The sequence below is a fragment of the Ischnura elegans genome, chromosome 1, assembly GCF_921293095.1.
Source record: "Ischnura elegans chromosome 1, ioIscEleg1.1, whole genome shotgun sequence".
Classification (NCBI taxonomy): domain Eukaryota; kingdom Metazoa; phylum Arthropoda; class Insecta; order Odonata; family Coenagrionidae; genus Ischnura; species Ischnura elegans.
In genome coordinates this window covers 25,441,897-25,469,246 of record NC_060246.1, presented here as the reverse complement: position 1 = coordinate 25,469,246, position 27,350 = coordinate 25,441,897, and the positions used below count along the sequence as shown (strand labels likewise).

At 37.5% G+C, this 27,350-nt stretch overlaps 1 protein-coding gene across 2 annotated transcripts; it reads right to left on the bottom strand.

Moving 5' to 3' along the window:
- Window positions 1-848: 848 nt before the first annotated feature.
- LOC124157599 lies at window positions 849-25,417 on the bottom strand. 2 transcript variants are annotated; one of them, XM_046532471.1, is made up of 8 exons: window positions 25,204-25,417; window positions 24,950-25,054; window positions 23,477-23,882; window positions 12,499-12,629; window positions 11,423-11,608; window positions 6,990-7,103; window positions 4,061-4,235; window positions 849-2,508 (listed from the first exon to the last, which is right to left on the bottom strand). In XM_046532471.1, the coding sequence occupies exons 2-8, from the start codon at window positions 25,033-25,035 to the stop codon at window positions 1,657-1,659; spliced, it is 1,950 nt and encodes a 649-aa protein (XP_046388427.1). In that variant the 5' UTR covers window positions 25,036-25,054; window positions 25,204-25,417; the 3' UTR covers window positions 849-1,656. The 2 variants fall into 2 exon arrangements, with proteins under 2 accessions (XP_046388427.1, XP_046388417.1); XM_046532461.1 differs by having other exon boundaries at window positions 849-2,514; window positions 25,204-25,416.
- Between the last annotated feature and the right edge of the window lie 1,933 nt (window positions 25,418-27,350).

Sequence of the window (27,350 nt, the reverse complement as noted above, 5' to 3'; positions counted from 1 at the left end):
ATGCATTGGTAACCTCAGACGATGTATAACTCCTATCCTCTCGTGTAGAAACTAGGTCCCTGTGACGTCACGTGGAGTGGAATTGCATGGGCGCCAATCTGGCCTTTTTCAAATGAGGATAAATTTTGACCCTTCCATTCGTCTAAACCGGTATTTCAAAAACCAAATAATTTGTGTATTATGAATACACTAATGGTGGGTAACGAATCGCAATCAATGCCTTTCGTTTTCTTTGATGAAGGAAACTACCCTATTGTGGACCACTAGTAGAGGTATGTATATTTGATTGGTGCTCTAGCATAGAAATGTACGTACATATTGTCCTTTTCAAAGCAATTTTTACCTCTGGCTATCACTTAAAAGACGGATAATGTGTCAAATACTGAAATATCAATGCAATCCTATGTGTCCTGAAAAAGTCATCTCATTAAGTATGTCATTTGATTGTAACTAGAATGTACATGATCATTAACCATAAGGTTAGTAATGTCCTCTTGTGTCCTCTTTTCCTTAAATTTTTCCGTGTAAGTAAATGAATGGAATTTTCAGAAGAGATGTTTAATACCTTGAAAGGTACTCACTAAGTGTTATGAATTATTTTTTCTGCTACTTTTACAGACCCTGATGAATACATAAATTGTAAAAATCCATGGTCATTAAATGTAACCTGTCCATTTTAGTAAACAAAAAATGTTTCCAAAAACTATTTGCTCATCTGTGTCAGATGATATTGATTAGCTGTGTAACTTTGCATTGCATGAATTCATGACTAACACCAGACCCAACACTCCACTGAGGAAAAACTTAATTTTCAACTATAGTAATTAATGTTAAGTATAAAAGAGAAATCCTTATGAATTCAGTTTATTCAAATCTGTTCTTATGTGAGAGACATCTAATAATGTGAATGTGGACATACTTCATGGTATTCAGCTTTCATCTATGTCTAGATGTTATGGAGGCATGCGATTTGCCACCAACTGTAAGGCAAACTCACTTCTCTTAGGAAGTTCACAATAAGTGTCATTTTAGATACAAGCTAATTCAGTAAAATGGTCTTTTACAACATTGAAATCAGTGAAATAACTAAAACCCTAATTCATAACAGGATTTCACTGCTTGACAAGTACAAATCTCATTTCAGTGCTACCACTTAAATTATTATGAATTTGGATTCATTAAAAAAGTTAATCAGATCCTATCAAAGTTTTGGTAACAAATCTTTATATTGGCTGTTACCAGGAAGAAGCACTCAACAAATGACAATCAAATTCCTTCACAGTTTCTTACTCAAATTGCTAGACAGGAAGAACAAAGCAGGAAACATATTTTTGAATGGAGTATTAAAAATTAAATGACTTACAATACTTCTTAACTATAGATAAATACTATCAATAACATACTACTTCAGAAATTGTACTGCTTTGGAAAATTTGTGGGGCATCATGCCACTCATGGTAATTTCACCAACAGTGAGAGTAAAATACTATCCTATTTCACTGCAATATGTGTATTACACCCAGAGATACTCATACCCATGTAATACAATGAAATTTCATATTAAAAACCATTAGTAAATAGCTCTATCACTCTTGTCTTTCAATGGCATGTTATTTACTGAGATGGAAATTTAATGCAAAGAGGATATTTCAGATCTCAATCATCCTCGTCCATGGGCTCACTTTTGATGGTACCTACTCTCATCTGTTCACTGAAACCCTGGCTATCAGGAGTACTTCCCTTTGCCTCTTTCCCTTCACAATCAATGCCCACCTTGCCCTTACTTTCCACACTCTCTCCTTCCTCCTCAAATGCTTCTTTCTTCACTTTTACCATCTTCTTGTCGTCACTTTCTTCCTTGACCTTTACTCTCCCACTTTGCACACCGTCCTCTCCCTCCTCAAACACCTCTTTCTTAACTGTCACTGTCTTCACATCCCTGCTCTTTCCTTCCCCACTATGGGTATTGTCTCCTTCCTCATCAAACATTTCGTTCTTTACCGCCACTATCTTGGCATTGATAACATCTTCTTTGCTCCCATTCACCACCTCTTGCTTCACCTTAACCAGTTTCACAGCATCCCTGGTGCTGACCTTGCTCTTCCCTCCTGATGGTTCCTGATTGCACTCGGAAGCATTGCTTCCCTTCTTCTCGACACATTGACTCTCTCCCCTCCCCCTCAACCTTCCGATACCAGCTCCAACCTCTCCGTCACTACTGCTGCTTGTGCTACTGCTCCTGGTCAATTCGAGCTTTGCTTTCTTCCTTGCAGCCATTGCTTGGAACTTAGTCATTGCCTTCCCCAGCCTTTTTGTGCCCTTTTTCTTGACAGGCTCCCTGCTACTCCGAGGGGCAGGTGCTTGCTTCACACACTTCTTCAAAGGCAAGTCACTATCACTGTCACTGTCTGGGCCCGAGTCAGGTGACAGCTCAGACTCTGAGGATGTGTCAGACTCTTCTGTTTCATCACTAGAGACATCTTTTGACTCCTTTCCAGCATTCCCTCTCTGTTTCTAGGAAAGACACAAAAAGTATACGTGTTAATATGAGGCGATAACAAGCAATCCAAAGCACACAGTGAAAACATTAACTTTCCATTTCCTGGATTTCCAATCTAAATTTTTCCCTGACCATATGTTAAAAAGCAAAGCAGTTAAGCGTTGGAATTTTAAGGGGAAACTTGCTTTTGCTCATTGGTTAGGCTCTGCCCCCCAGAAAAGGCCTGCATCATTTTCTAGTCACTCTCTTTGACACAACACTGTATCTTCCTCCATTGTTGAGAAAATAATTCACGAAATAGTGAAATAGCACAATTAGGCCAAATAAGAAGTGCTCCAACCAGTCTGAAAATTCAGTTTCTTGAAATATCACATGGTCTAGATTACAAAAATTACATTTTTTTTAAATCAATGTTTTTGGAGCCAAACACTCCCAGAAAATAAGAGGCATAGGGGCAGTACGCAAAATGGTCAAAAAGAGAAAATTGAAAATGTTGGGTTTCAACAATATATTTCCCATGGTTTCAGACGATTTTAGAGTGGATCTATTCTATGATTTTTTGCTGTATCTCGTCTCGTTCACCCCAAACATTTCAATGAGTGAGCGGTCAGAAGAGGGTTTTATAGCATATGCATAGATGCAGCAAGAAAATTGTGAAATAAAAATCAAACGGTAGAAGTAATAAAAGAAATTAAGTTAAGGAGCACCAAGTTTCCCTTACCCCTCGCTGCCGACCAGGTCAACAACAAAATGCTACTTGACTTGCCACTTGAACGCAACAACACCCCATGTGCCTAACCACAACTTTCCCTTTTTGCTGCGTCTCTTGAGTTTTCCCATGACCATTACCTAATTTCCATGACTTCCAGTCCCACATTTTATTTCCATGACTTCTCTAAACACTATGAAATCTGATACCTATGGCATGTCGTAATGAAATCAGTTGCAATCAAGTGAGTTTCAAAATGGTCTCTGAAGGACTGGTCTATACAAGTACATACAACAATGCATGATCAATACAAGTTGTAAATATGTTTATTCATTCTTCATTAAAACTTTTGCTGGTACTCGTCATGTTAGTTAAAAAACTTATGGACTGTTCAAGATTCAAAAGATTACCTCGAAAAATTGACCAGCATCGGTTGGGAAACGTAGGGGCAACCCAAAAATTGATGCGGCAACACAGCCCAAAAGCTTTTTAACTAACATTCACTTCAATAAAAAGTCGATTCTTCATAATGATACATTCGTGAGCCCATATCTGAATAACAGCAGAGTTAGTCATACATTTATGACCATACAATCAATTTGATGTTATGCACATCCAACAATTTACATACAGTTTTCTCTAAGAATCCTAAAAGGAACACCTTGGGTACCTTAGGTTAAGATAACATGCATTTTCTTCCGCTTACCTTCTCACATCAAATTCACTTTCAACTAATATTTATAATACAACCAAAACAGTTATATTAAACTCTTGGCAGCAGGTTATACCACTTCAAATTCATTCAAAGTTATCATTCAATGAAGAGCATTATGAAATAAGGAGATACAAACCTGGGAACTGCTCTTTTTTGCCTTTGACTTTCTCAGAGACATTTTTGACTCCACTTTACTGAGAGAAGGACTTGGACGTGGTGGCCTTGGTCTGTTTATTGGAATGAACTTTTCAGGACCGGGCTGCACCCGGCGAATATCAAAATCTTGATCCACTCGACTTACAGTTTGCAGCCTAAAATATTATATTGATTAATAAAATTAATTACAGGAGGCATTCTTATCAATTCTACAATAAGGTCCATTGCATGAAGCCACTTGAATGGGGCTCCGGAGTCATGCCACCAAGCACATTTGGAATTAAACGTGCCATAGATGCAATGTAGAAACAGTCGGGCATAAACTCATTTGCAATTCATACACATGCAGTGAAAATGGGGATGCAACACTCGGTAGAATTATCACGTAGTCCTGTGCAAAGGGGCACTCAAGCAAGAATAATGGGAAGTAGAACAATCGGCGCATTTAAGGACAGTGAGTACTCAGGGTGCAACCAAAATGTCTGTGGAATTTCCTCCTGAATGCAGCCACTCACAAAGCAGCTAAGTCATTTCTAGGAGCTGTATTTTCAACAGCAACTTGCCTGAGCACTCGCTGCTGATTGGCAAGCTCATATATTAGTTCTCCTAGGCCAATGGGGTTTTGCCAAATGATTCAAAACCCCCTACATAGAGCCCACTCAACTTGTTTCCATTCAAGGAAGCTGAGAATGTTTCATACAAGTCCACCATCATGCTGATCAAGAACTCTCAGAGCTCAGTCCCCCTGACAGCACCCAAAGCATCATCTTGAAGATGGAATTCAGTTCTGGCCACAGACATCAAGGCTATATATAGCAGAATGGAGCATTCTTAGGTTCAAACCCTCCCCGAACTTATTGGAGAGAGTGTAACCAGTACAAATGACCCCCTATGCAAATGAACTTCCTTGAAAATCTTTCTGGAATTTTAAACTTGATAAAAATAGTGCTCCAATTTGCTAGGGAGCAAGTAAATCATAATTAATTCACTATGTACATAGTCGTTGGAATATGTTGTTTTTTGTGGAAATTTGTCAAAAGTGCAATTTTTGGACATTTGTAGGATAAACAGTTTTCAAGTGAAAATCATTTCCATAACATTTTTGAAAACTATAGCTGCATGTTTATAACCTATAAAAATTTTACCTGCTTTGCTCATTTGGTTTAGGTTTTACAGGGGAACAAATAGAGGAGTTTTGAATAATTTTGCTGGCGGGCAGAATTTTTTGGAATGCCTCTTTGAATTCAAATACATACTCATATCTTGGAAAATACTTGCAGTGGGTCTTGGTATTTTGGATTTTTCTTAACTAAGGTTGAAACTAACAACAGGGGAAAAATAATCAAAATAAGAGATGGTGGGCGTGAGACCCTCCAAAAATTGGTTGCGTGACCCTATCCTCCAGGTTGGTGACCAAATGACAAAATATAAGCAATTTTTCAATATTTTCTTTGATATACGAGGTACGTCCAGAAAGTAAGTTCCGTGTGGTAATACATTTAAATTGTGTACAGATACAAAAAAGTTATTTATTGCACAAAATTCTACAACTCTTAAACTACTTTTCCACATAACTGCCGAAATTTTGCAGACATTTGTCATAGCGTGGCGCAAGTTTTTGTATACCTTCTTCATAGAAATTTGCCGCCTGTGTCTTCAACCAGTTGGAAACAGTTTCTTTCAGCTCGTCGTCATTGTTGAAGTGTTGACCGCCAAGGAAAGACTTGAGATGTAAGAACAGATGAAAGTCGCTAGGAGCGAGGTCAGGGCTGTACGGAGGATGGTCAAACACGTCCCAGCCAAATCCCTGTAGGAGATTTTTCGTCATATTTGCAGTGTGTGGTCATGCGTTGTCGTGAAGAAAAACAACACCTTTTGACAGCAATCCTCAGCGCTTATTCTGTATTCCACAGCACAATTTCCGCAGTGTCTCGCAATAAGCATCTGCTGTGATTGTTTGACCACGAGGTAAGAAATCAATGAGTAAGATGCCTTTCCAGTCCCAGAACACTGTGCACATCATTTTTCGAGGTGCCAAGATTTGCTTCCGCTTAACCTTTGCTGGGGATGAAGTGTGCCTCCATTCCATTGATTGCCGCTTACTTTCAGGGGTGTCTAAGAAACCCAAGTTTCATCTCCTGTGACTATCTGTGTCAGAAATTCTTCGCCGCTTTCAGCATAACTGGTCAAAAACTGAAGTGCACTACCCATCCGTTTTGTTTTGTGTTGCTCAGTAAGAATCTTTGGTACCCAACGTGAGCAAAGTTGAAGAAATTTCAGTTTTTCGGTAACAATTTCATGCATTAGTGATCGTGAAATTTGGGGAAATTCCATAGCAAGAGCACTAATTGTAAACCTTCTGTTTCCCTGGATCTTGTCATCAATCGCGTGAACCAGTTCTTCTGTAACCAAAGCTGGACGCCCACTTCGTTCTTCATCGTGCACATCACTACGTCCGTCATTGAACTGTCGGACCCATCTTCTCACCATTGAATCACTCATCGCATTTGGTCCGTAAACATCGCAAATTTGCCGATAAATTTCACTTGGTTTCACTTTCCTCGCATTCAGAAAACGAATCACAGATCTGATTTCACAAGCGGCGGGATTTACAATCAACACCGACATTGTAAAGAAGCACAACAAAGCGTACGTGACTGACAGCGATCTCCAAATGGCTCACGTTTCTTCTCCTTGATACAGAGTGTCTACCGCGCATGTGCAGAACTGCGATCACAGCGCTGCAGCGGAGATAAATTGAAACGGAACTTACTTTCTGGATGTACCTCGTATATGTACATACTTCCATTTTCATTTCATCAAATGTGACAAGAATTATATTCCATTAAGATGACTACTTTCATTTTCAACATGAAAAAATATTATGGATAACATTAATGCATTTTTACCTTTGCTCCTCACTTGTGACATATAGATCATCTGGGCGGTGGTACATGTTGTGATTGTCATAAGCTTTTTTGCTGTAGAACAGAGCATCACAAGTGGTGCACTTGATGATTCCCCTAAAAAAAGGTGAAAATTTTTAGATTAAACAAAAAAAAATCAATAATGGTGAGTAACATTACATGTTGAGTAACATGTTCCATGCAATTCTGCCTCAACTTCGATTATGTAGAAACTTATGAACCCAATTTCAATGGATTACAGCCTCAAAAAAATATACAAATTCAACCTCTGCTGCAACATGCGTAGAAAAAAATGTGAATGATTGAAATAATTCATAGCTAAAAATTATTCACACTTGCAGCTACTTCTCGACATAATCACCACAATTATTGAGACATTAGTAATCCCTGTTACCAAGCTATATAATAACCTCTTCATCAAATGTCGCCACAAATGACTTTCAATAAGTTTAAACGTTACCCCGAAAAACCTCTTCCTAGCCACATATTTATCAGCAAATTCATGGTAGTCACTTGCAGGGGTGGATTCAGACTTAAATTTGGAGGGGTGGGGGTTATGACCTGGGTCAAGGGAGCATGAAATAATCCCAGGATGGGAGGGACCATCTAATGCAGGGAGCCTCAGTCCACCATAACTCTTCAATAATATTAATCAAAAACTAAACTTAGGTTTCCACTGAAGTGAACCGTAGGATGAATCTATAGAAATGTACATATAATTCTTCAGGAATTTACAATATTATATCCCGGGTTCAATGTCATCTCTAAATGAAATATTTTCTTTTAAGTGTCATGAATTCTTTTCCTAAACCTTACTATGCAAATTATAATCATAAATGTATTTGATGACTATCAAAAACAGTTATGAATGGCAAAACTTTAAACCTTTCACATCTTGCTTTACATCACTAGTAACCATTTATAGGAAATTAAAACACGTGCATCAAAATTAAACATTTGCTCACTCACTCACTGATTCAACACGAAGTTTGGTTAGAATAGCTAATGGTAGAGGTCACCCCAGACTTAGCCACAGGTGTGTGAATTTCTCATATTCTGAGTAAGGGAGTCAGCTCCTATCCCTGGGCCACCTCGCACTTTGAGGACTTCTATTTGAGGGTGTCAGGGGCTTTTCCCAGGATTTCAACCTGGGACCCTTTGGTTAGCAGGCAAGCAATAAAATGACGAGTGTAGTAGCCTAGGGCAGGGATCTCCAAACTTTCTGATGTAAGGGCCACATTATATATCCCACATTTATGTGAGCTGAAGGAATAAAAAGTTTTTAAAAATAACAAATCAGTGCCAGTAATTTAATTTCCCCAAAATTTAGATTATAAACACGGAAAAAACACTCCTGAGTTCTACACGGAAAAATTCCTTGAAATCAATTTTTAGGTTCCGAAAACCATTATGTCAAGTATAACCTTGCGCACCTACCTAAGAATTCATTTTTCAGAAAATTTGCTAAAACCGTAATCGCAATTAACAATAAACACACCGTTTTACACTTCGTTTAGACTGACTGTATTACCGCCCACAAAACGAACAACCTTCAACGCCCGCCGCTTCGCGTTTTTTTCTCGCGCGAAATTTAAAAGCCCTGACGGTATCGCGAAGCGAAGGTGCGATAAACGAATGATGATCTCAAAATTTTCGTGACGTTATCGCGAAATGACGTTAAACGGGGTGACGTAGAACGAGGACTCACTGTACACCTAATTTCGTTCTCGCTAAGTTCTTGAAGCTAGAAACTTGCATAAACAATAAGATGATAAATGATGATTTTAAATTAGTATCACTTTTACTGTGTACTAACGCCTACCCTTAGTTCTTCTGCTGTTACAAAAATTTGGATATGTGAAAAAGATGACATTGTGGAATGAATTGAGAACCATCAAGTTAGAAAGCAGCTGATCCACAGATCAATCGAAACAATGCATGAAATTTGAGCATTTTTCCCTTCACTAATCATCTTGCTTCGGCTAGATGGCACCTTAAGTTTCAGAATAATCGCAAGAGGAAACCAAAATCTAAAACTTCATGACTTTCTCATGTCATCTGCATCACTGGCACAAACTGAGAAATACGACAAAACGGGATAAAGTTTAGTCATAAAAAGGAAATGATGCTTAAACATGACAGCTGGTATTAATTTCACAGTTCGGGTGTGACACAGTGGATCGAAAAACTTCAAAAACACTCATCATCATCATCATCATCACTGGTCAACAATCCTAAGACTGGTCTGATGCAGCTCTTTACTCAACTCTCCAATCACCTAATCTTTTCACACCCACGTATTTCTTCTCTTTTACATCAATCTTTACCTTTTACATATATTTTATCTGAGGTCTTCCTTTTCTGTTCTTAACATCCACTAGTCCCTTGACGATTGTCTTCATAAGATCATCATGTATCAAGAACACTCAGCAGGTAGAAATTGTTACAGGTACAAAAGAATCGCTTTTATACCTTTTCCTTCGAAATTGGCCCAGTTGCTCATCTTCGGGGGAATTTGAGATGTACAGTAATTATTTTTCAAAATTAAAATTTTTCCCCAGTGGAGTTCCATAAAAAGTCTTAGTATAGTGTTCATCTTAGATTTGTACAGATACAGTTCTTAATCTATATACTATAAAGCCCAGTTACAACCACTCACTCACTCATAATACAAATGCTTGGGGTGAACGAGACGAGATACGACAAAAAGTCTTATGAAGACCCCCTCTAAAATTGTCTGAAACCCCAGGAAAAATTATGAAAGAGGAAACATTCAACTTTCTGTCACTATCCTTTTTAATTTGCAATGTTATCCGTGAGTTGGTGCATCAAAGGCAGTGAATAATAGAATATGGAGGATAAGTGCAATTATAAAATCGAAAGTGTGGTTATTATTAATTCCATAGTTAACAAGTGTACATTATGTCCCTCTCTTGTTGCCGATACAGGATTGCAGTAGAAAGATACGTAAACAAACCTTCCTTAAAACATAGGTAGGTGAAAATGATTTTTAGCGTTTAATTTTTCTGTACGTTCTTTTTCTGTTACATTCAAAAGTTGTCATCTACTACTCACTAGATGATTGAATTTCCAATTATAGCTGTATAAAATCTGTAAGCACATGTTTGTGTATCCTGACTCATTCAAAACTTTAAAGAGGTTTTCCTGAAGTAGTATCATTTGCGATCATGATAAATAATCTTTCAATAAAATTTGTCATCCTAGGCCCAATTCATGTAAAGGATCTCCACTTTGCGCATTTTCACGAGATATTGATATTCAGTTCCTATGCAATTCTATTGTGTGTATCATCCTCTCTTAAGATTACGAAGGAAAACCGATTAGCCTGGTCGACCGCCTGTTATTACGCGTGGGGGACCCGTGTTCAATACCCTATGCAGGCACATTTCTTCACCATTTTTTTTGTATTTATTTTGAGAAAGCCTACATTTAAATCCTAAGTTTATGATTTTCAATCAGAAAAATGGTTTTCTAGGTGGAAAATCTTTCATCAGCTCACGCTTTATCGGGTTAATTATTCGTTTGATCTTAGTGTTTTTATCAAACTAATGGGTGCCATATTTTCTATACGCGGAAACAAGGGAATTTTCCATAGGCAAGCCACACATCACCATACCCACAGGCTGGATGGCTCTCAACTCACATATGTGATGCTCAATAATGTTCAATTTGGATATCTATATCCTTGAGTATTCTGTGAACTATCAATGAATATTGCAAGGATCAAATTATAAAAATAATTTCATGTCTCTAAAACTATCCTTTTCTATTTTAACACACTCAATGCTGTGAAAATTTATCATAACACACCGCCACGCGGAAAAAATATTTTGCAATAATATCAGATATTATGTCTTCCTAAATCGTATACAATCATACATAGTTCAAAATTATTAAAATTTGCACTATTAATAAAGAAAATATTAAACATTATAATAAAATTATAATAAATATATTATAATAAAAAGGAGGCAAAAAATCTGCTGCAAGCAAACGACTTGTATCCGGTCACAGGAGAAGACACACTGAGACGCTGGGCACAATTGCAGGGTATAGAAGAACATGCGGAGGCAGATGGCGGACCGAGAAACCTAACGAGACTGATGCCTTGTATTCAAGGCATCCGCGTCCTAGGCTAGCGCGGGATGCCTTGAATTCAAGGCATCCGCATTGAGTGTGTTAAATCGAGAAATACCTAAATAAGTGTTTCACCACTGGAGCATGAAATTTGGGATTCTGGCACTGCTCAGGCTATAATTTATAGACCACTTTCCCTCAATGTTAATTTACCTCTTTTCAGCATCCCAAGTTATGGGATGTACAAATAAACAGGTTAATGATGATGATTTATCACTATACATAACTGCAGTCGCAAGAATCATTCCACAACTTACTCAGGGATAGCATTTCTTTCCTCCTCTGGGTGATGCCTTTCTATGTGCTTCTGAAGATTGAATTTGATGATGTACTCATAGCCACAAATGTGGCAGTAATATACTGACTGCGCCTCCCCAGCATTATTCATTCTAATTTTTTTACTAGGAGGAGGTGTTTCCACTGGCTTGAAGATGGCCACAATCCTGAAATAAAATTTAACAAAATGCAAAATTTCTGCATAATGTGGCATTACAAGAAACATATCAAGGAAGCAGCGAAAAGTTTGGCACAGTTAACTCCCGATAAACCAGGCTAATGACTGGGAGAGGTAGGACAAATAATCAGAAAACAAAGACAATACAAACTTTGACTCATGCTTTTTACAAACAGGCCAACTGGCATTACTCCGGATAGTACCCTGAGAAGTGGGAAACTTGGAATTCATGGTCACATTGCAGGATTTTTTGGCAATGGAACGAAGAAGGTATGATGATGGTATACATATGTTACAGCAAACAACGGAAAAAAACAATTTCCATACACCACTCAACAAGACTGATTGTATTTCATGTATGTATGCACTTAGACCAAAAACGTTGTGTGAACGTATACCCCAGCACAAAGATTTGTGCTGAGAGGATTAATAGTTATGTACACATGCTTTTGAGTAATGTTTTCCCCTAGATCGAATGAAGAGGTGTGCCTAACTGACAGGGGGTCCAACCACAGAAGTTGTATGACGTGAGGTAACAAACATTTTAATAAAAAAATGACATAAAGGGCATGTCGGACACAACCAGAAGTAGCACTATGGGCCTTGGAAGCATGAGATACATCTATATACTAACTATGGTTGCAATACAAGCCGCCATATCGAAATGTATGGCAGACAGACAAACAGAAATCCTCTTTTATATATACATATATATAAACTGGAATAGATGCTAATATGAATGCTGATACATAATTATTTCAGACACACTGAGTTTCAGTACATAACTTTCAGCATAGAAGTGACTTTCCTCCTCATAAATGAAAATCCACAATTCGAAGACATTACATTAGACTCCAACTGATTTATTGGAATGCTCACCTTTTATGAGTAGACTTGAAATGATAACTTTGAGCCTGAGCATTGTAAAAGACAACACCACATTCTTGGCAAGGGAATAGCTGAGATGGAGGATCACTTGGATGGAGTTGAAGGTGCTTGTCTCGGTTAATCTGAAACAAACGAATAACATTCAAATTTCTCAATAGGGACTCCAAATAAATTAGTTCTACAAAACTATAAAAGGTTGATCAACTTATGAAATAAAAATGATAGCCAAAAGGATTTAAAAAGTAGAAGAAATTAAAGCAAAATGAGGGTAATTTTTTAAATCTAATTAGTTAAAAAAAACAAGTGTGAATCTGGAAAAGGCTGTAAAGCAGCCATTTAAATATGAAGCTGAAAATTTCAAAACAAATGCACACTTCAAAAATTTTCCATTCAGTTTCATATTTTACATTTCACAACATATAATTTCTTTAAAAATGATAAAAATATGATAAAGAAATGCTAAACACTATAACTATCCATCTTGAAAAACATATACATATGTAATTATGACAAAAATTGTTTTCTTCATCTATAAGGTATCACATAAATATCATACCACTGAACTGAAGGGCAAACATACATTCTATGAATTACATATTGGACAGCAGGGGCACAGCTAGGAATCAAGGCTGGGGGGGGGATTTAGGTGCAACTAATACCGGGGTGTGTGGGGGTATGGAATACCCACCAGGATAAGCGGTAGGTGCGATATTATGTATTAAATTGTGGAATTTTAAGATAAATGGCTCAAAATGGTGAGTTTTACGGCTTTTATAAAGGACATTTTATTCATCCTTACACTATTCTGTAAGTAATATCAATCCAATTAAGTAAAATGGATTAAACTTAAAAATTTCTCTGAGCTCTGGGGGGGGAGGGGTTGTATTCCCAAACCCCCCACCTTGCTGCGCCACTGTTGGACAGGTGCATAGTGTCATGCAGAAATACTGATTTCATTTTGAAGGAGAAATTATTGGAGACACTGCAGAAACAAGTGACCTTGTACACAGTCACACGCACGGGTGCAAAGTTAAACACACCAACGCATGAAGTTCGCCATGAAAAAATATTTGACTTAGTCGGGATTCGAACCCGGATCTCCCGATTTTTTTTTGGCGAACTTCATTTGTTGGTGTATTCAATTATTGGAGAATTTCAATGATTACTCAATGATTGCATGACCACCCATATGCCAACATGGCTTTAAGCTAAGTGTGAATTTTCAAACACCTCTGTATATACCCATACACAATAAGGTTAGAAAATATAACGATTTATAGACTTTCACAACAAATTAGAATGGTTTTCCCAGAGCCATTGTTTTCCTGAGAGAAACTGCAGACAATCCCTTCATCCCCCAAACCAGCATAACCTGTACAGCTGCCATCACCTGATGGAATTTATGCACTAAGCTACTTGGAAGACAATACAGTGCACATGATATCTAATCAAGCACCCTTTCGGTCTATCTGATATCACATATTTTCACTTAATTTTAATACTGGGAGACTACAATTTACCTTTTATAGATTGACACTTAATTGACACTAGACATATTGACACTTAATTTTAATATTGGGAGACTACAATTTACCTTTTATAGATTGTAATATTCCATTTGAAAACGAGGTAGTTCCCATTAATTGTGAATTTCCACCAAAATTAAAAATTATAGTTGACAACTATTCTTTCCTGGGTCTAGCACAAATTAATACTATAAAAAATAAATACGACAGATTACTTGACCTTGTATTTTCTAATTCGGCTAATGTTTCATGTGTTATGGTTGATGACCCTTTAACAAGATGTGATTCTCATCATCCGCCCATTGAACTTGTGATGATTGTACCAAAGAAAGTAGACATAGTAAAAAAAAATGAGCTTATTCTTGACTATAAAAACTGTGACTTCCTTGGCTTAAATAATAATAATAATAATAATAATGAAACTATGGGACAAGATGGCCGACAAGGTGAAATGTCCGGCTTGTGTGAAGCACATTGATTTAAAAAATTCGCACATAGTGTGTAGCAAATGTGATAATGCCTATCACAAAAAGTGTTCCAATCTAAAGGACAATATTTTCAAAATGATTGTTGCTGAGCCCGATATCGAATGGTTCTGTAGTCAGTGCAATCCGAAACAAGTAAACAATGAAGTGTTTCATGGTAACTGTGACTGCAGCTCATATGGACAAGTAATCAGTGAGTTGAAACAAATTATACTGGAACTAAAAAAAGAAATCGAATCAATGAAGAATGGTTCGGCTGCATCATCCAATACATTGGACTGTGACGCAATGAATTCCGTAATTCATGAGGTAAATGAACGAAACCGAAGGTGCAAAAACATAATTGCTTATGGTGTCTAGGAGAAAATGGTTGGAGATAATGCGACCCATGATTCGGAAATCACAAAACGACTGATAAATACTGTGCTGCCGAATATCTCGTCAAACCTTGATTTCCGTAGCACTCGTCTCGGAAGAAATGTGTCAAACAAAATGAGACCGCTTAAGATCACGCTATCGTATGAGGAGGAAGTCCTTGAATTCTTCATGAATTTCAACTCCCTCAAATCCGCTGGAAATGATTTCATCCGTCCATTATCCTGCTCCCGAGATCGGACTCTATTGGAAAGAAACTACCTCCAAACCCTGAGAAGTGAGCTGAGAACTAGATCGGAAGCTGGCGAACAAGATCTCACGATTAAATATATCAAGGGTATGCCTAAGATCGTGCCAAAAAACAGGGTTCTGTGAGAGGTGAGATTAATGTTCAAAATAATCCCCGGCTTAACTCTCATCTCTCAATTTATTACCAAAATGTCAGGGGTATCAAAACAAAACTTACGGAACTCAGCTTAGCCGTAAGTATTTCCAATTATGATGTTTTAGTGCTAACCGAAACCTGGTTAACGAGTGACGTGTTAACATCTGAACTCAATTGGCCAAACTATAACGTATTTAGAAGAGATCGTGACTCCACACATTCAAGTAAAAGACGTGGTGGCGGCGTTTTAATTGCAGTAAAATCTTCGCTTAATTGTCATGAACTAATTTTGTCAGACTATAATGTAGAACATGTGTTTGTCAGTATTTCTTCTGCTGGTTTAAAATTGTTATTTGGATCTGTATATTTTCCACCTAATTCTCCAGCTGAATTTTATGATAGTCATTGCATTGTTGTGGAAAACATTCTAACTAAAGAATTTGATGAAATTTTAATATTGGGAGACTACAATTTACCTTTTATAGATTGTAATATTCCATTTGAAAATGAGGTAGTTCCCATTAATTGTGAATTTCCACCAAAATTAAAAATTATTGTTGACAACTATTCTTTCCTGGGTCTAGCACAAATTAATACTATAAAAAATAAATACGACAGATTACTTGACCTTGTATTTTCTAATTCGGCTAATGTTTCATGTGTTATGGTTGATGACCCTTTAACAAGATGTGATTCTCATCATCCGCCCATTGAACTTGTGATGATTGTACCAAAGAAAGTAGACATAGTAAAAAAAAATGAGCTTATTCTTGACTATAAAAACTGTGACTTCCTTGGCTTAAATAACTACCTCAATGAAGTAAACTGGCCTATGGTATTATGTAAATCAGATTGTAATGAGGCAGTGAACTCCTTTTATTCAATAATGTATCAAGCTATAGAATTATTTACTCCTGTCATATTATGTTGTAACAGTAGTTATCCCAAATGGTTTACACCGACCCTAAAGCAATTAATCTATCAAAAGAAAATCCTTCACAGAATTTATAAAGCCTCTGGGAACCTTGTAGATTACCAAAAGTTCTCAGATATTCGTAAAAAATGTAAAATTCTTTCAAAATCCAGTTATGTTTCTTATTTATACACTGTGCAGGATAATATATTAGTGAATACTAAACATTTCTGGTCGCATGTAAATAATCGCCAAAATACAAAAAACATCCCATCAACAATGTCCTACAATAGCATTAAGTGTGATAATCATGGTGATATCGCAAATCTATTTGCAAAGTACTTTTCTGAGGTCTACTCACCTATCGAGAGTAATTCCCCTCCCGAGTTTAATTTTAGTCATAATATTATTTCAACTGTGAATGTCACTGTCGATGAAATTCTATACATATTGAGAAAACTAGATGTATCAAAGAGTTCTGGTCCTGACAACTTACCTCCACTGCTTATCAAAAACTGTTGTGAAGCCTTAGTGTTCCCCCTTTACATAATTTTCAACAAATCCTTACAGAATGGCATTTTTCCTGATTTCCTAAAAACCTCTTACATAATTCCTGTGCACAAGAGTGGCAATAAAAATGAAGTGAATAACTACAGACCTATTGTTATCCAATCTGTTTTTGCAAAGGTGCTTGAAAGTTTAGTGACAAATAGACTCACCCCACTTACTGAAAATATTCTTGTCGAAGAGCAACATGGGTTTAGGAGTGGTTTATCTACCGTCACCAACCTACTAACTTTTCAGCACTTTGTCACTGCCTCAGCGTATGAACACCATCAAGTAGACACTATTTATTGTGATTTTACCAAAGCTTTTGACAAGGTATGCCACACAATACTCCTAGCAAAGCTAAATGCTTATGGCATAAGTGGAAACTTACTATCCTGGTTTAGCAGTTACTTGGCAAACAGAAAACTAATGGTAAAAATCAATGGCGTCACTTCTTTTTCCTTCAAAGCTGTATCTGGTGTCCCCCAGGGGTCACATTTAGGACCAATTCTATTTCTAATTTTTATTAATGATATTGGAACTGTAATTAAACCTGTTAATTATCTTATGTTTGCTGATGACATAAAGTTGTTTCACACTATAGACTCTTATGCAGATGCTCTTGTACTTCAAAGATGTCTGACAAATATTTCCGAATGGTGTAAAATGAATTCCTTGCATTTAAATATTAGTAAATGTAATGTACTAACCTTTTGTAAATCTAAGATTCCGGTTCTTGTCGATTACTCTATGTCTGGACAAGACCTTGTCAGAGTGAACCAGAAACTTGACCTGGGAGTAATATTTGACTCTGATTTAACTTTTAACAGCCACATTGAAGTTACAATTACAAAAGCTTACAAAACTCTCGGCTTCATTTTTCGCAATTCCAGAGACTTTAATAATATGGCTTGTATTAGACTCCTATACATCACCCTAGTTAGACCGATTCTGGAATATTGCTCTATGATTTGGTTTCCATTCTATCATAAATATGAGTTAGGCCTAGAGAAGGTTCAAAATAAATTTCTTAGATTTGTGGCCTTTAAGGCCAGAATGGTAAGGGAAAGTGGTGAATATGACAATATTTTGAAAGTACTCAATATCCACACCCTTTCTGCACGTAGAAAACAAATAGGACTAATATTTTTACACTCATTGCTTAATAATCACATTAAGTGTTCTTATCTTTTATCATTAATTAACCTCAGGGTTCCATCAGTTCACTCCAGATGTCACTTCCTTTTTCATATCCCGCATTTGAGAACCAATTACATGTTTCACCTACCAGTTTTTCAGATAATGAGGGATTTTAACAAACATTGTAACTCATCAGATATTTTTCATTTATCCCAAAATGCATTCAAAAAATTTGTTCGCCAAAATGTGTAACTTTACTTTCATTTGTATTTTATTTCAATGTAACAATTTCTATGGTAATTTTTTGTAAAAGGACATTTGTCCGTATAATAAATATTATTATTATATTTCATGATTGAAATCAGTGGCAACATTGGCAATGAAACAGCATTCATTATTTAACCCTCCGCTACTCGCGTGGCGTCTGCTGGACGCCAACCAATATGTTTTTGTTTTTCTTCGGCCAAAGTGTGCGTATAATAGTTTCTCCTTCTAGGTACCTTACTCTTTTCGAATTGTCTGCCATTCAGTTAAATCATATCAGATAAATTTATAGCAGGGTGCCAGGCAAGGGTTTTTGAAATGTATTTGAGTCTGTCAGACGCCACGCGACTAGATTCGTTACAATTTAATAAATATTTTATTTTCAATCAATGCTCATTTCTTATATTTTATAATTGTTATTTAATGCTATTATTAATTATGATTATCTTTAATTTGTTGTAAATAAAAATGCAATTTTTTTCTCTTATTTATTTATGTGGTTTAAGCTCGCGTTTTTGTTTACTGCGGGAATATATCAAGGAATTACTGCTCTCGATTTCACCGGAGACAATCATTCGAAGGTCGTATTTCAGCCACCCATCCATTGTGGGTTTTTTGTGTGCAACTTAATTGCACAGCAATTGATTGCAATCTGGGGAGCGGCACGCCACGGCCTGCTGTTTCGGCATATGCCCAGCTGCTTTTTTTTCTATCCGCGTAGGTCCAACGCTTGTCTTTTCGTCGAGTCTCAATTATAACGTATCTTACCCTAGTCTATTCAGCACTGTGGATAGGCGCCGCGTCGCGAAACCATATCGGTGACGACTTTGCTTTCTTTTGAATTCGGCATATGCCCTGCTAATTTGTTTTCTATCTGCGTAGGTCCAACGCTTGCCTTTTCGTCGAGTCTCAATTTTAACGTATCTTATCAATGTCTATTCAGCACAGTGTGATAGACGCCGCCTCTAAAACCATTTCGGTGACGACTTTGTTTTCTTTTCAATCTGCAACCTTAGAGAAACTCTCCAACATATCTATGACAAGTTATCTTTTTCTTATCTATTTCTCGCAGCCGCAGAGATGCCACGTCGGGTCCCCACATATTGCGCTAATTTACTAACTTGTTTTCTTTTGGATATACAAATGTGCAACTCTTGTAGTTCCTCCGTATAAATACCCAAGTATCCCGCTATCGACCACTCATTCTTTGTCCGTTGGTGTATTGGTGCGTCAGAAAGGAACTTGTGACTGCAAGGAGCCCCTGAATTTTATCAGTAAAACGTGCGAGTAATTCCAGAGTGGTGCAGTGGAACAAGCTACACTTCATAGTGTTTCATTGTTCGAAAGTGTAAGTTTTATATTCCTTTATATTTATGCATATACATTTATGAAATTAATCACGCTGTAGATGGTTGTTCCCTATTATGATGTATCTCTTCTGGATTTACTTACGTCCCTTAGATGGAGAGAAAAAAACAGCTAAACCTAATGCGTGAGGAAGATCGTAGCTATCTGCAGCGTCTTCTGATGGAATCATCAGATTCAGAATTGTCTGCAGTAGATGATGAGAGCGAAGGTGAAGAAGATTCCTTAGAGGAACAATTGCAAAACACGGATACGGAGGAAGAAATTACTAGTGAGGAAGAAAGTGACCGAGAGGATGAAGAATCAGGTAAAGAATTTGTTTTTGGGAAAGACAAAACTACGAAGTGGGCTTTGCAAATACCAGTGGTGACTGTAAGGACTCGTCGTCATAATATTGTAAACCTGAATTCACGTGTGAAAGAAAGTGCTACAACCGCTAAGACTGTACTCGAGTGTTGGAGATGTTTTTTTACCGACAGTCTGCTTGCTATTATTTTGGAAAACACTAATAAATTCATTGAATCCCAAAAAGATCGTTACGATAGGGAAAGAGATTGTAAATTTACCGATTTGAGTGAACTGAAAGCTTTCTTTGGATTACTGTATATGGCAGGTTTCCTTAGAAATAGTAAGCTAAATACAAGTGATTTGTGGTCTACAGATGGAACTGGTGTTGAATTTTTTCGATTGGTGATGTCTCGTAAGCGCTTCCACTTTATTTTACAAAGCCTTCGGTTTGATGACAAAGCAACTAGAAGCGATAGGAAGCTATTAGATAAGCTTGCACCTGTTAGAGAGGTTTTTGATATATTTGTTCAAAATTGCCGTGAAAGTTATTCTTTGGGAGAATACGTAACTATTGATGAAATGCTATCAAAATTCAGAGGAAGATGTGCATTTAGGCAATACATCCCGAGTAAACCAGGAAAATATGGAATTAAGATATTTTCTCTAGCAGATTCTAAAACATTTTACACAGGGAACTTAGAAGTATACGTTGGGAAGCAGCCGGAAGGCCCATTTTACGTTAGTAACAGTGCCAATGATGTTGTAAAAAGGTTGGTTAGACCGATTGCTCACAGTGGTCGCAATATAACCGCCGATAATTGGTTTACCAGTTATGAGCTAGTTTTAGACCTACTCAAAGCTAACCTTACGTATGTAGGAACAGTAAGGAAGAATAAACGGCAGCTTCCACCCAGTTTTACATCCCCTGTCGGTCGAGAACCATTTACAACTCGTTTTGGATTTGATAGGCATTGCACATTGGTATCATACATACCAAAGCCACGAAAAAATGTAATTTTAATATCTTCAATGCATCATGATTCCACAATCGATGAAACAACAGGGAATTCGAATAAGCCAGAGATCGTGACATTTTACAATGCAACTAAATCTGGCGTTGATGTAGTTGATAAATTATGCGCGACTTACTCAGTAGCAAGAAACACCAAAAGGTGGCCGATGACTATATTTTATACCATGCTCAATGTGGCAGCAATAAATGCTCAGGTTATTTACCTTGTAAACAACAAAGAGAGTTCTCATGCAATTTTGAAAAGAAGGCATTTTATCAAAGTCCTTGCGCAAGAACTAACTAAAGAGCACCTGCAAAAACGTAGTCACGTGGTAAATTTACCGAGGGAATTGAGAAAAAGAACTTTAGCCATTAGTGAGAAAGACAAAGAAACTGAACATAATGAGTCAAGTACTTGCAGTTCCAAAAGTATTCGTAGGAAATCGGAGGAAAAAACGAAGGAGAAAAAAGAGAATTCTAGAAAGAGATGTTACATTTGCGACAGAAAAAAAAATCGAATGACAAAATATAGGTGCATTTCCTGTGATCATTATATATGTTTAGAGCATTCTGAATACGTTTGTATTGTTTGCAAGGATAAAAATATGTAATTGTTGCTGTGATGTGGTTTAATTGAGAGCAATGTATCAAAAATGTGCTTAGTTACTAAAAGATGGTTAAAATGTCTTAAATAAGTTAAAAACTATTGTATTTACAATGTTATAACTTGTAAAGGAGCAAATAAATAACATAAAAGTAGTGTGTTGCATTTAATTTTAATATTAACTATTATATTATAATGTACACTATTGGCGTCTAGCAGACGCCACGCGAGCATATTTGTCCCAAAATTTGACGCGAGTGCGGAAGGGTTAAAAATTGTTTAATTTTTTAAACATTCACCATCAGCTGATCACCATTACTTAATTACTCAAAGTTACAAAGTTAGAAATGAAATGATCCACATACAGGTGGACAGAAGGCAACACTTTCAAAAGCTCAGCTAGCAGCCCCAATTTTACAACTCCTCACCCTCGCCCCATGTCTTTATAGGGAATTCCTAGCTATCTAACCCCAAACTGGACATATTTGCAAGGCAAGGACAAAAGGACTCTGCAAAAAAGGCTTGGCCATCATTTCTGATACATGTATATGCAATTTTTCATTCATAAATCCTCTCATTTGGCTACTACTCTTATCCTATCATACTAACTAGCAAACTCAAATCCACCAAAGATGTAAATCAGGTATTTTGGATTGAGGTTTGAACAAAATAAGAATTAAGAATAAGAAGACTATGACTAATAGGTAAAAAAATATCGATACCTCCACTGCATAAACGGTCACCAATCGCCCACCGCATCAAATCCGCTCATCTAGATAGCCCTTGTAATACTAGATGAGCGGATTTGATTCAGTGGGCGATTGTTGAGCGTTTATGCAGTGGAGGTATCGATATGGAGATAGCAAGGCCAAGAAGTCCATGCCACAGAAAGAACTTGCTATTATGAGGCTCCTTTTATAGTAGAGCATAATTAGTAAACTTGAGAAAGTAAATGGCGGTCAAACTTCCTGTGATGGAAGAAATATATGTAACTCTGAAAACAGGTCTATGATATTTATTTTGCCAGCCATTAAATGTCTGAGAATCACAAACAGTGGCGCCAACTCCATGGGGCCTGAGGGGGCCCGAGCCCCCCCAAAAATTCGTTACAGATGTGAGGAAAATATGTGTCAGGCTTGTCGATTTTCCTCGGAGTGTCCAGATATCGAGATTCGAGTGATCAGGGTTCTAATGTTCATCATATGACACTTCTAAAATGGATAAAAAACTTAAAATTCACTATTTATAAAATTTACCGGGGCAAGGTCCTCGGTTTGGGCCCCCCCAATATTTTTTGTAAGTCGGCACCCCTGATCACAAATACAAGTAACTGAACCGATTAAATCGCTTGGCACTACTTAACTGAATGACTACCTGGCATTCAGGCACAGATCATAAAGAAATATCTGAAACATTAAGGCCAGCAAAAAAAGTGAGGAGTAGACTCGGTCGACTCACTGAGCAGCCTGTAGTCAATAGGGAACAGTGTCAAGAGCTCACTGTGGCGAAGTGCTGGATTGATCACCGCCATGCTCAGCTGATCGACTTGTACCAGAGCCAGGCAGAGATCTTGCAGCAAACTAACGTGTTTCCTAGATTTATTGCCAGTCAACTAGGATCTAGAATTCATGATGCATCACATCTACACTATGAAAAGTCAAAGCATTGACTTAGTATTGAGCACTTGTCTAACAATAAGCCATTCTGTCGACTCCAAGGCTGCTCAAAAGTGTGACTACCGCCTAATAGTATTCAAATCCAGGCCATGATGCTCACTAAATAATATCATCAACAGGATATCAATTTAATTTTCCTTAGTCATGATACCCACGGGTTAAGGGGACACGGTATAGTTTTAATTTTGTATACACTGAGGCCACCAGGGCCTCACAAGAGTCACCAGAAGGTATCTATTTATGGCTATCATAAGAAGTGGGCTGTAATAAGGCCCTTTTTAAGAAATAACTAATGATTAGCACGAAGCAAACATTTTCGGAGTAACCTGCAAGTCTGCAAAAATTACTTTTAACTTAATCGTACTACATAAGTAAACCATTACCAACCTTAAGAGGGAACTGCTGACCACAGTGAGGGCAAAAATGTTTAATTGCACTGTCAGGATGCTTCTTGAATTTGTGCTGAATAGCAATGGTAACAGTTTCAAATTCTTGCCCACAAACATCACACACAATCCCAGATGAAGGTTTTCCAGGGGATTTTGTTGCTCCTGTAGCTGAAGCAGAGCTTGGAGATGAGGTTTTGTTTGATGATGACGATGGTGAAGGACCACCACCTGGGGCAGTTGTAGGCACATCTTTACTTGGAACAGTAGTAGGTGCATTAACCCTTGGTGCATTCTGAGGTGTCACAGGCACTGTAGCTTTCTTAGGCCCATTAGCCACAATGCCGCCAGGTACTTTGGCCTTGCGAGGTCGACCCTTTCCATCAATTTCACGGTTGGCATGCTTTCTGTGAAACAACATAGCCAAAGTCAGAACCTATTACGTAAGAATGAAGCAACCCACATAAAGGGATTTGGGTGGAAATTGACTCTAGTTCGGGATGAACTTTCATGTATTAAATTATTTACACCAAATATTTAAACAGTTGTCATATTCATCTTTAACTCTCAAGAAAATTGCTTTGTTGAACAGCTTTGTTTTTAAAGCATCATTTAATCTCCATCAAAGCTCACTTATGAAATAGTTGGAAGTGTCTTACTCTAATATTTTCAATGATTTTTAAAAGGGCAGACTAATGATTATTTATCAATTATTATCACACTGACATAGTTTCAACACATACGTGTATCTAATATATTTGACAACGTATGCACATCCCGCTCAAGAACGGGAAATATTTACACCAAGAATTTCTTTCCCGATACCCTGTCGTTGTTTTCCACTGAAGGGCAGGTTGGTCAGATATTTATTCAGTTCCTGAAAACAACCACCACAGTTTGCGCAGCACAGCAGTCATATTCAAAGGAATTTTTCTCACTTTAAAATTATCATTAAACATTAAAGGGCTTTACTCTCAGATTACCCGCCAACTTGCGGTGATAGCCGACAATAACAGTACTGAAATTTATTCGGCAAAGGATAAGCAATGAGAATATGCATTAGGCCGATAAGGGTTCACTTACGGCGATTTCAGAGACTTGTTCCGCGTCGTCATCTGTATGTCATATTGGTTTGTTCTCTAAGAGTAACTCCACACATAAAAACAGTTATTATTTCACATCTCAGGAAAATGAGTTACCACCTTTCAGAAGCGAGATACAGGATGTGACCAACATTTGTGTTGGTATTCAACCCACAGCACATTTATTGGGGTAAAAATTAATTATAAATGGGCAAACTGACCTTACTAGGCCAATAACAAACACCATTCGCTAAGGAGAATGGCACGTCTGCAACGAACTAAATATTCTATAATCAAGTGCTTCCATCACTGTTAACAACGAACTCCAGGCAATATATCACAGAATTGTAAAATATCATCCTCACTATTATTGAAAAAAGCATTATACATACCTGAAATGTTCCTGCAAGGCCTCTTTGGATTCTAGCTTTGCGTTGCATAAAACGCATACATGAGATTGGACTTTCGCATCAGACATATTGTACGCAGGAAACCCCCTGTAAAATAAAGCCACACTAATTAGGAGGTCGTCCCCGAATCACTGAATTTTTAATATACTTTTTCATACTAAGACAATGGAAGTAATCTATGGGAGAAAATAGAGCGTATTCATTCAAGAAAATAAGTAAAGTTAACAAGAGTTCACCTGCAGGGTACGATATTAGCCTGACAGTAGCAATGTTAACTCTTCTCCGAAGAGTAGGGCAATAGTGAATAATTATTGCTTTAATAAGCTTTATAGCAGTGATACCACATTGTGAGTGCTAGTTGGACGACGACTTCTTTCACAACGTATACAAAACATTGGAATGAAATTTCATCGACGCCATTACGTCAAGTAATTCTTGAACTTCGCGCCATCTACTGGCAGTGTACAGAAAACACACTTGTTTTGATACAAATCAAAATTATGAACCGCTAAACTTCGGGTGCGAAGAAAGTAATGGAAGTAGTGTGATGAATTTATCGTATATGAATTGCAATACAACCGTGAATCAATTTATTACATCCATTCATGCTATTTGGTGTACATGATTTACGGTCTTTGTGTGCTGTTTTGATGTGAGTACCAATGGTACCAAGGTGCCTGGGAAGAAATATATGTAATCACTTCTCTATCACCCTTGTTGCCAAAATTTGTGGATAATATCCCCTGATAAGTAGCTATGAAATTAGTATGGTTCTCCTGAAGTTGGCTCCCTTAATGCGATGTACCCAATCGTCTTCCCTATTTTCATATTGTGCTCTATTATTGTGACTTATTTTTTCATCTTCGTGCTGACTATACGATATTTAAATGAATATTAATGGCCATGATTACTGCGTTATCCTCTTTCGATAAGGAATTCTCAGTTTTACCTTTAGGAATGCTACATTAATTCTCAAAAGGAGACCTTTCACGTAAAAGGGTGTCTTAAAACTGATAAAATGACTGCCTAAATACTTTTGAACTGGTGAGATATTTTCATCTAAATAATGTAGCAGTTTAATGTGTTAAAATGTTCATGAAATCTTTCTCAACTCTTTAGCAATTGACCGTGTTGAAAGTACCTTGATCTTTGGATTTCAAGTGTATTAACCCAAAATATTAAGTGAGTTTGTGAGAGACTTATAACAATTTTTCAACTTTCAATACCCAAGATAGTTTCGAAGTTGTTCGAATACCAATTGTGCCAGTACTGCTGCTCTACCATGCCGTTCTTACCACCAGGCCCAATGCTTTGGGCGGTGGAAGTAATCCACTTGGCGTGGACCATAGTTTGCCTTTGATAAGGACCATTATGGTATGTGTATAACTAGGAAGCATTGAGTCTATAAACACGTGTGTTGAGGGTATACATGTATGGAATCCCTGCTAACCAATGCTTAGCCCCAGAGTTTTTCTCGGCTCTCAATAACCTTGCAGTGACCGTCATAATTATAATTTCTCTGCCCACAGTGGTGCCGACTCCATGGGGCTTGAGGGGGCCCGAGCCCCCTCAAAAATTCGTTATGGGCGTGAGAAAAAAATGTGTCAGGCTTGTCGATTTTCCCCGGAGTGTCCAGATGTCGAGATTCGAGTTATCAGGGTTCTAATGCTGATCATATGACTCTTCTAAAATGCTTAAAAACTTAAAACTCACTACTTATAAAATTTCCCGGGGTAAGATCCCCGGTTTGGGCCCCGCAATATTTTTTGTAAGTCAGCATCCCTGTCTGCCCATGAATATAGGGTTCTTCCGTTTCTCTTGGGCCACAACCCTTTTGGTGGGACTAATTTGCAGTTACTACTGGTAAGGACATCCATTCCAGATGGGTCGAAAGGTAGGACAGTAGCGTAGCCAGGAATTTGAAATTGGGGGAGTTTACCAGAGATTTTTGGGTCTTTGGGGGTGTAACACCCTACGGCAAAGAGGGGTTTGGCGATTTTTGGGATATTAGATGTTGAAAACATGATAGGACTCGAAAAACACACTTCACGTGGAGGCATGTCTTTCTACTCAGATGGCTCGGAGCAAGCTGGTGACTGGCTGCAATGGAAGGGCAGACCCCTCACCACATTTCCCGACCCTTTTTATCACATATTGATGGATAGTTGAGTCACAATAAAATCGTGCATATTACTTTCATAATGGACCCTATATTCCTCTACTTGTGATGGAATGGATTAGAGTAACTGAGCTAATTGTAGATCAGACATACCAGCCAGAGATGGAATTCATGACAAGCATCTCCTTGTTCCAGGAGCATATTATTTTTGTAGAAATAATCAACTTTCTCCTTACCTTGGGAATCATTCCCAAAATGAAGAGA

Excerpts from the sequence above, each read along its gene's own strand:
- LOC124157599 (XM_046532461.1), bottom strand. The coding sequence starts at position 25,035 with ATGTCTGATGCGAAAGTCCAATCTCATGTATGCGTTTTATGCAACGCA. Across the intron at positions 11,609-12,498 it reads TTCAAGTCTACTCATAAAAG|GATTGTGGCCATCTTCAAGC; the intron begins GTGAGCATTCCA and ends ATTTTATTTCAG. Across the intron at positions 4,236-6,989 it reads GTCACAAGTGAGGAGCAAAG|GCTGCAAACTGTAAGTCGAG; the intron begins GTAAAAATGCAT and ends ATAATATTTTAG.